The following is a 10,136-nucleotide window of genomic DNA, read 5'->3' on the forward strand; positions in this document are numbered from 1 at the left end:
CCAGCTCCTCCTCCCGATCCGCCCCGTCTCTCTGCCCTCCCAGCTCCGCCTCCCGGGCCGGCGGCGCTGCTCCCGCCCATGAGGCGGCCGGGGCCGCCTTCCCGTGAGCGGCAGAAGATGGCGGCGGCCGCGGGCTGGGTGCTGCTGGCCCTGGCGCTGTGTCTGAGCGTGACGGCCGCGGCCGGCGGCACCGAGGGGAAGCGGCGGGACGGGCCGCCCAAGAAGAAGGACATTCGGGACTACAACGACGCGGACATGGCCCGGCTGCTGGAGCAGTGGGAGGTGCAGGAGGGGTCGGGGCCGCGGGGTCCGCCCGCACCACGCGGAGGGAACGCCGCGGCTGCCGAGAGCGGCAGGGCCAGGCCGGGCTGGGGCAGCTCCGCGGGGCAGCGGCCGCTCTGCCCGGTCCCGGGAAGGCGGGGATCCCCGGGCCTGGCCGGGACCGGACGGGAGGGATCCCCGAGCCCGGTGGAGGGTGGCCGGTGCTGGGTTTCTTCCTCTGAGGCTCTGTGTCCGTGTGTGTGGGTTTCAAAGTCGGCGTGAGCGGCCCTCAGCCTGCCCTGCCTGGCTGCCCCTGTCCCGCCTTCGCAGCACCCAGCCGGGCGCTCGGTGCCTGCCAGCAGCCTCGTCTGGCTGAAAGCTCTTTTTTTCGAAGTATTGAGAGATAAACATTTTGTGACCGAGGGGTGGATACCTAGGAGGAATATTTATTTCACGCTTACGAAGTAGATACGTTGTTGTTTTGGTTTGGTGTTTCTTTCCTATCTTCCCTCATAGTAACAACTTCTAATTCCAGCTCTCTCTCGTCGCCTTCATCCTTATCAGCCCGCTGCCTTAACTTTCCTTGGCGGTTTCCCATCACTCTCTTCTCCATGTGGGTGTCATGCCACTGTTAGGTTCTTTTCACTAAGTTGTGTTCCATCATCTTCTGATAAATGCCAGAGCATTCCTCACTGTCATTTACTCTTTCCCGTGAGGTTTTTCCCTGGAATATTTTGCAAAAAACCCTGAAGGAAACAATAGAGAGAAAGCTTCTGTTTCATATAACACCAGTTGCAGCAGTACGTCAAGGTGGAGAAGTGTGTTTTATATTTGAGTTATAGATAAAGTAATGAGAAATACGGATGCCTGCCTTGGTCCTGTTTGGCAGATTACGGACTTGTTCATCCTATGGATTGTTACCGCATATATCCCTTTAGGAAGGGACATTCTTAGAAAACAGAGTTAAAATTTTAAATAAGAATTAGTAAAAAGTTCAAAGTTCACTTTTCTGTTAGTGGTGTCAGTCAAGGACCCAGTAGGCCCAGCTGCTAAAAAATCAAGGCCTAGTATTGCCCAGCTTAAACCAAATGTGGCCTTGTAGGAAAAAAAATCTTAGAAGGTGAGCATTTCTTTTTAATGAGATGGCTGAAAGGGAGACTCAAGTTAATGCTATTGTAACTCTTGGCTGTATATTCTGCCCCAGCCCTGGTGGGTGGGTCAGGAGGCTGTTCAGGGTTTTTTCTTTTCAGCTGGAGCAGGTCTGTGATCCAGGTCAGGTCGCGGTGTGCTACACAAATGCAGTTGTGTGCAGATGTGGCAGGGCAGCTGGGGAGTCACTGCTCGGGCTGGTGGTGTCCCTGAGCAGAGGCACACAAAGCAGAACAGGGGCTGAGGAAGGGCTCAACAATCAGGGGTAGTTGGGTCTCTGGGATGGTCAGCTGTAGGGCATTTTGCCTGGTGGGAGTCAGGACACATATAGGGAATATGAAAGGCTTGAGGGGGTGGTGGCTGGAGAGTGGAGAAGAAAGGGCGTGAGTGTACTTGATGGAGTGGGATGAGAAACAAAGAGGCCACTGTGAATTTGGGTAAGAGCAGAAATTACGCTCGGGAATGAGGAGCACAGGGCATAGATCTGTACAGAATCAAATGTCATTGCTTTCAAGTGATTTCAATTTCCCAGTATTTTTTATTTCCATGGCAATTAGTCTAAAACCATTGGAGGATGGTGGCTTTGACATGCTTGGGTTCAGCCACAAGCCTGGCAAGGCTAAGTCTGTGGCTCCAGCCAGGATCTCGTGCTGCCCCTTGCACCGTGTGCATGACTGCACACACACTCCGGGAGAGTGATCTGGTGGAAAACAAGGATGGGCAACGGGGAAAAGAGGCAGAGGTACTTCAGTTGCACAGCTAGAGCTTGGAGGAAGCCACCAGAGGATTTTCTTCATGGAAAGGGGCTCTCCAGAAGCCTCGAGTCCTGGGGAGCTTGGACACAGAACTGAGATTCTGGGCTGGAGGTCTCTTTGTCAGGTGCTTTAAATAGTTTAAATAGTGTTACAAGCTCAGGGGTTTCCAGGCTCGGCTGATCATTGAACAGACAAAGGAATTAAGTGGCATATGTTACTAATGTTTTTAAAAATCAAAATGTGGGAAATTTATGAGAAATTTCTGAGAATGGGAGCTGAAGGGAGGAGCAAGGGAAGGAATATGTAGTTTTTCCTGTGTCTATGTAATGCTTTCCCTCTGGAACCTCATGTTACTGTTTGAGTGAGTCTGCTTGACTTTTCAAAGCAAAAGCTTACACTTTTCCTTCAGCTTTTTGCCTTTTAGATAGCTTTAAACACTGCTGCATGATAGTTTGTACAGGATCAAGAAAAGAAATGCCCTGTAGGGGAGCTCTTGGCATCTTCTGGTAATACTCCCGTTCAGAATGTAAGAGTACAACTTCAGGAGCATTTCGTTAAATAGTTAAGGGAAAAATAGGTAATACATGTTAGTAGCTTGTGTTGCCACTAAATCCAAAGTCAGTGTCTATATTTCATACAGAGTATTTGGAAGTGTTTATTTTTGCCTTTCTCTTTCAAAACCCTGAAATAAACTGGCTCTGCTCTAGTCAATCCAGATTAAATTCAGGTTCAATTTGCTTTTAATTCTGGAGAACGTTTTTCATTCAGTCGCATAAGATTTTGTATTTTCACTGTGCTTTACCAATTTGAGCATTCTCCAGCTTCCTCTAAGTAATGTTCCCACTTGGTGAGGGCAGGGACTTTCCTTGGGCTCTCCTTCCCTCCCAGTTCACTCATTTCAAAAATTTCAAGGCGTCTGAATTACTTGAAAGCATGTTTCAGACTTGCAAAATTGAAACAATTTTGAAACAAACATAATCAGTAAGGAAAGAAAGGATGAAATCTAAGGCTCTGACAGCTTTTGTTCTGTGGTCTCTGAACTTTAAACTCTTGTCAGAAAGACAACAAACTGCAGGAATGAGATGGGGAAAGAACATGGGTCACCTGTGTGAAACCATAGCCTTTGAGGGGCATGGGATGCTCCGTGGGTGTTGTAGGAGGATGCTGCTGGGTTTGTGTATAAGCAAGCATGTGCAGAGATGTGAGGGTAATGCACTCTGAGCTCTGGAAGTCGAGCTCTGCTCCTGATCTTTGAGGCCTCTGAAGGACACTATGTGCTGCTACAGTTCATGTTCTTAGTGGAGTGATGCCTTTTGAAGTCACGACAGCACCTAAAATTTCTGCCTTAATTCCTGCTCATTCAGTAGTGCTTGGGTGGATGCCAGTATAAGACTTCTGGGGTTTTTTGTTCTGTTTCTTACTTTTTAATTGTATGATACAAACACTGTTTCAGAAATCAGGTTCTGGCTTAATGTAAGTTGTCACCATATTCACCTCACACTTGTGAGCTGTTTTAAGGGGCAGCAGTTTGAATTGTGCCTTTCCAAATATTTAAATGGCTGTCAGCCTCAGCAGAGGCGTCAAGAGGGTTTTTTTTTTTTCTTTTTTTTCTTTTTTGTAGGAGTGATTTTCTCTGGGTGATTATGTTGTCAGACTGAGCTGCATCTGTGCATTAGAAAAGACATGAAACCTTTAATCAAAGTCTTTCTATGGCATAAGCATTGAAAATCTGAATTCTTGTGGGTTACGTTGTTTAAAGATACAAAGTAAGGAAACTTAAATTCTCAAGCAATCACATGATTCCCAGAAGTGAGTTTTGACCTCTGAAAGCAAGATCAGATGAATGGTTTTTTCATATATGTGTGTATGAGGCTTTTTATTGCAACTTTCCCATTTCATCTTGCAAACATAATAAATTTTTGTGAAACTGTGAAGAAAGTAAAAGTATTATTTTATGAGTTTCCTAGGTGGAATTGTATTGAATTAGCCTTAAGGCTGAAATACTTCTCGATATGTGATAAAATGAGATTCCACCTGTCAGTATGAAAATGTGCATCATTTTGAGGGGAGGGTTATAAATGCAAAGAGCACTCTTGGTGAAGTATCTTGAAATAATGGTCACTATTTCTTTTGGTTTCACAATCTCCATCATTCAGCTAAAAAATATTTTATCAAAGCACAGTTATTCTCTAAACAAAGAGAAATTAAAAAAAAAAATTGAGAAACAGCTGAGTTTAAAGCTTTCTTGTCCTTTTCAAAACAGAAAGATGATGACATTGAAGAGGGAGATCTCCCTGAACACAAGAGGCCTCCAGCACCAATAGATTTCTCAAAAATAGATCCAGGCAAGCCTGAAAGCATCCTGAAACTGACAAAGAAGGGGAAGACTTTGATGATGTTTGTCACGGTGTCGGGAAATCCCACAGAAAAGGAGACAGAGGAAATCACCAGCTTGTGGCAGGGCAGTCTCTTCAATGCAAACTACGACGTGCAAAGGTGAGCTGTTGTGCTCGAGGATAAAGTTCTTGCCTTTGCAGAGCCCTTTCTTCCTGAAAACCTTTTCAACTGTTCATCCTCTGCTATTCCCCACCTCCATCATCCATTACTATTTCTCTGTTTCTGTGTCAGTTGTGACAAAACTTGTGGTGTGGTGCAGAAACCTCTTCAGTGTTTATGCACCATGTATGTATGTATAGCCCAGATTCTTTTTATCTCACTGTGGTTCAGCTGTTTATCAGTTCTAGCTGCACTAGTGTGCCTTTATATGCTTGATGGAAAACATCACACTCTGAAGACTTCTCACCACAAAAGGTTTTTTGTTCCCCTGCTAAAGAATGTGGCTCTTTCTCGCTGAGAGAGAGCATAATTTTGAAACAGAGGAATGTTGCACTCTTGTATTGAGGCTGAGAAGGGTTGCAGTAAATGTATAAAGCAAATTTAATGTTCGTTAGTGGATTTTATGTAGCGCCAAATTAGTTCTAAATTTGTTTCCTCGTTCTTACTTCATTGGTTATTTATTTATATACTTCATACATTTTATTCTTAAATGTCCTAGAAGATTGTTCTCTTGTCCCCATTCCCAGGCAACAACAAGACCAGCTTCTTGCTTTTAAACATATGCTTCTGTCATGGAGGCTCTCTGAGCAAATGCTGGAGTGTTTGAAAAGCACAGAGTTAACTGAAAAAAATGTGGATTTTTCCTCTAGGTTTATTGTTGGCTCCAATCGGGCCATCTTTATGCTGCGGGATGGTGGCTACGCCTGGGAGATCAAAGACTTCCTGGTAAATCAGGAAAGGTGTGCAGATGTTACTCTGGAAGGTCAGGTTTATCCTGGCAAAGGAGCAGATGGAAATGAGAAAGTGAAAAACAAAACAAAACCTGAAAAATCAAAGAAGAAAAAAGACGCAGAGAAGAAATCTAACGGCGTCAAAGAGGACAACCGAGCAACCAGCCAGCGAGAGGAGCTATGACAGCCACGGCACCCAGACTGAATCCTGCTCTGCTGCTCCTTGAAGGGAATCTCCTGATAGGTCCTGGGCTTTCTGGGGGTGGGGAGGAAGGAAACAGAGACTACTGAGGCTTAAATTTGTGTTGAAATTCACCAGTTTACTCATTGCTGTTGGCCATTTGTTTAGTTACAGGAAAGGTAACACTTCATGCCAGCAATTGACTGCTTTAGTTCGCAATTTTTTTATGCTTTTGTTGTTGTTTAAAACTAGCATACAAATCTGTGTGTCTAACTTCACAAACTTCAGTGGAAAAGAAGAATTACGGTCTCGATACTCTGATGTTCATCTGTAGTAGCTGTGTCCATCTTGGGTGTGCAAATCATGGATTCACAGCTGCTGTCAGAGAGCCAAGTGCAGTGTGAAAAGATTCTCTTGGAAGATGGTTTGATAGACACAGTTGGCACAAAATTGCCCAAAGTTGCAAAGAATAGTGGCCAGAGATGCCTGAAATTACAGGGTTTAGGACATGTTTGGTTAGACTGCCTGTTTCTTTAAAATAAACTCAACCCGTTGTGTCCCAGTAAATCTGTGGAAGTGCTTAGGAGCGTGATGGAAGCTAGGTAGGAACTCTGCTAATGCACTCCAGATCTGTATGGGAAGGACACTCTGTGTCCTTCAGAAGGGAATGGAATTATAGCACCTGCAGTGTCAGGGTGAAAAGAGGAGTCCAGGGCATTCAGGTTGCTCCTGCTGCTAAAGGACCGTGCCTATGGAAGCAGATGTTCTGTGTGTCCCAGGCAGTGATGTCCCAGTTACCCAGGCAGTGAGCTGGAAGAAATAGCTTTAACTCTGAAGTTAATTTGGTTTACTGATTTAATGGTTTGTTTAAGTATTTGAAAAAGCACCAGTTACAGCACAGAGTTAAACTTTGAGTTAGACATATCACTGATGCTTAATAACCAGATTTTGGTGGGGTTTTCTTTCTTGGTACAGATTCCTGACTGACGTGGTTGATTGTAAATGATCACTTGATCCAAATACTATGAAGTTGGATGTATGGGAGCCAATACTTTGTATAATTGGGGAGGTTTTATTATTATTCAGATTGTATTTAGTCAAATGCTTTGCTTAGAATTGTTTCCCTTCTGCCTTACTACCAGTTAGGGACTAAAGGCACCAAGTAGCGAGGTCCACATCATTTTGCAGAGGATGAGCACAGTATCAACTGTCTTCATTCAACACTAGTAAGGTGTTACTTTTTCTTTAAGGTGCTAAAATCCAAGTGTTTTGGATAAAAGTTCCTAATTGAACCATAATGGTTGATCTTGTGGAATACTTCAGTATCAAAAATATGAAACTGTGACTGAGTCCTTGTTCTAAAATAAAAGATGTCACTAAACGTACTGTTTTGCAGAGTAGTAAAACCTTTTAAATAGATCTGCATTTGGTTATGTATTCAAGAGGCAAACTAATTCATCTTTGGTTTCTGTATTTAAGGACTATATTTTGTTCGTGAAGGTTCCAGTTGATTCATTCTGTTTAATTTTAATTATATTTGTATGAATTTAGGATTAAAGAAAGCTGCACTTCGTTAAACAGGCCTGTACCTGTTTTGAGTGGAAAATTAAAATTTGTTTCTTCAGGATTAACTATTACTTTTTGTGCTCTACTACTAATCCAGATGTGCAGTGGAGTTGAGAAGAGTCTCAGTAGATATTTGGATAGTTGAGACGTGCAGTCCAGTTCTTGTCCGTAACTAATTGATCATTTGGTCACATATTCTGGGTTTGCACCACCCTTTGTAAATAATATTGCTTCTCATCTCAAGGGAAGAACAGAGGTCAGATGAAACTACAAAAATGAAATATTAATGAGTTTTTGCTTTCTGAAGTTACGGTATAGAGATCACAATTCAGATTTTGATGAGAAACACATGGAAGTGCAGTTTTGTACTTCTCCTAATGTTATTATTTCTTTTTTGATCAAATTGGGTTTGAGACTGTTGGAGAAACAATTACTGCATTATAGCTATAGCCCAGCTTTCGAGTATAGCTACATCAGTCATTCATAAATCTACATTTACAGTAGGTTGGGTCTTTCCCCTCTGTAGTTAAAAGGAGTTTTGTTGAAATTCACCGGCCAACTGACCAGGTTTTTATTTGTTTGGTTGTTTCTGAGTCAGTTGCCCGTGTCAGGTGTACATATGGCTTTTGCCATGTCAAATTTCAAAGTGTTTGGGGTTTTTGTTCGTTTCTTTTTAGGTTTTTAATCTGTGTAATGACTTGGCAGTTGTTTTTTGGCATAAAACAAAAAATGCTGCTTTCACGTAGGTTTCTTTTATTGTCTTTCATTTCTCTTCTCCCTTTTTCATGCTTTACACTCAACAAATAGTGAAATATACCAGTCAGTGTAATGTGGCAGTCTGGCAGGAGCTGCTTTGCCCCAGCCAGTCTTTCTCTGCTGTCACAGTTCATTACTCAAGAATAACCTGAATTGCCTTTTAAAACTGGTAAAGTCTTGGAGACAGTTGCACTTGTCCTGGGACAGTGCTACATAACCAAATGGCTGGTGATGATTTAAGAAGCCCAAACCCTATCACACACATAAATATGTGTATATATCAAAGTAAGTATCCTCAAAAATTACCTAAGGTCACTAATGTTCCATGAGCACCTCGGAAGATGGATTCTCCCTTGGAGGCTTATCAGGCTTTCAGTAACAGGTTTTGGCTCCACATACAGGACATTCAGATACCTCCTTTAAAACTAATTTCAGCAAGTAGGGTGGTAATTATAGCTCTTACTATTTCCTTTTTTTTTCAGTTCTATACAGAGGTACGTGGAAAATCATCTGTTTTCATGACAACAAAACATCTGCTGCCTTTCTCCTCTCAGCATAGTGGTTTCTCTGTTCTAGTGCTATAACTAACTTTTCTGAGCTACTGTTAAATTTTTAACCCAGCTGTCCTACTCAGAAAAAACAGTTTGTCAGTGATACTACACAGGACGTGGTTGCACTTTGTGAAAAATTTCCAATGGACAATCAACTTTTTATGTAATAAAATATTGGAAAAAGTATTCAGGCTTTTGTTGATTTGGGGTTTTCCTTTAAACTGTTCTGACACAAACTACAACAGGATTTCTGATCTTAACTTAGAGTGGTGAAAGCATTTCTCTGAACAATCAGGTCAGCCTTGACTTCCAGGAGAATCTACTTTCCTGTCACTGTTCCTGAACTCTTGCAATTTTGTCCCAAAAATGAAATCATAAATTAAAGCACGATTTTGTAAAGATAAGGAACAACCTATTTTTATCTGATATTTGGCCACTGTTCTCAATGGGTTTATGGTAAGGCTTAGAAATTATTTCCATTCTTTTATCTGTGGCTCATTTCCTTTTTTATTCAAGGAGTAACACTGCTTTTTCCAGAGGTTTTTACTTTTAATTGCATCAGATATTTATAGAAATTCAAAGAACCTGTGCCTGAATAGAGAGGATGCCTCTGTGTTTAAAATGCCTTATTCATTGGTACTGTCATGTTTTTCTTTATTAAGATTGCCATGCTACTAGGTCCATTGATACCCTTCTATTTGATAATTCTTATTCTGGGATAAAATGAACTATTTGTGAACATCACCATTTTCTACTTCTATCACTGTTGAATATCACTGTTTTGTGTTTATGCTGTACCCTTTTAACAGGACAAACCCCACTGAATTCAGGTAGGATAAAATTGCCAGGAATGCTAGAACTGCTCGGATCCAAGAAGGAAAATCACTCCACTAGGATTTTTGGACGATGGTATTTTTTCTCCTGTAGTAGTCAGGTGGTGGAAGGGTTTGGCCACACCGTGGCTCTGGTGCAGAAGAGCTCTGTGCAGAGCAGTTTTTGATTAGCATTTAAAAAGCTGCTGTAACACACAACAATCAGGCATTGCACAGTGCCAGACCTTAGCCAGGGGCAGCTGGGAAATGCTTTGTTCCTTCCCCGTGTGCTGCTACTTAACAGAGCAGTGTTGGTACTGGCTGAGTTGTCAGTGGCATTATATCAATTGTTTCTGTGATAGGAAAACCAGATCTGTTAACCATCATTTAAGTTAACTAATGATTTTAATGGTTTTTAAATTGGTGTTATGTATTTTTTTATTATTATTATCTTATACACATTGGTATGTTGGGAGGGGAAAATGGAACAGTTAAAGGAGCTTCAGCCTCTTCCCCATCTTGTTGGCAAAGGCTTCAACTTCTCAGAAACAGAACCGTTTTTTCTTTCTTACTCCAGAATTGCTGTGTCTTTCTTGCTGTGGGACAGAAGACACCCTTGGTTTTTTTTTTTTACAGAAGAGAGACTGGAATGCTCTAATTCATGAAGTTTATAACCAAAACTTTTTTTTTCCTTAGGTAATTTATTGATACCTCCAAAAAAACTGTGGGCCCATCTTTACTGCTTGTAACATCTGCTGCTTTTAAAGGTAATTATCAGTTGTGTCTAAAACAGAGGCTGGACTTCTGTTTTGGCACCC

General features: G+C 42.2%; 1 protein-coding gene across 1 annotated transcript; it reads left to right on the forward strand.

The window, feature by feature from the left end:
* Positions 1-70: 70 nt before the first annotated feature.
* MESD (mesoderm development LRP chaperone) lies at positions 71-8,692 on the forward strand. The gene is made up of 3 exons (XM_042039730.1): positions 71-282; positions 4,429-4,661; positions 5,372-8,692. The coding sequence occupies exons 1-3, from the start codon at positions 79-81 to the stop codon at positions 5,634-5,636; spliced, it is 702 nt and encodes a 233-aa protein (XP_041895664.1). The 5' UTR covers positions 71-78; the 3' UTR covers positions 5,637-8,692.
* The last annotated feature ends 1,444 nt before the right edge of the window (positions 8,693-10,136 follow it).

This window comes from Corvus kubaryi, unplaced genomic scaffold (genome assembly GCF_017639235.1).
Source record: "Corvus kubaryi isolate FWS band 111438036 unplaced genomic scaffold, C.kubaryi_AGA036_p1.0 37394, whole genome shotgun sequence".
Taxonomy (NCBI): Eukaryota; Metazoa; Chordata; class Aves; order Passeriformes; family Corvidae; genus Corvus; species Corvus kubaryi.

Excerpts from the sequence above, each read along its gene's own strand:
- MESD (XM_042039730.1), top strand. The coding sequence starts at position 79 with ATGAGGCGGCCGGGGCCGCCTTCCCGTGAGCGGCAGAAGATGGCGGCG. Across the intron at positions 283-4,428 it reads GGCTGCTGGAGCAGTGGGAG|AAAGATGATGACATTGAAGA; the intron begins GTGCAGGAGGGG and ends TTTTCAAAACAG. Across the intron at positions 4,662-5,371 it reads GCAAACTACGACGTGCAAAG|GTTTATTGTTGGCTCCAATC; the intron begins GTGAGCTGTTGT and ends TTTTTCCTCTAG.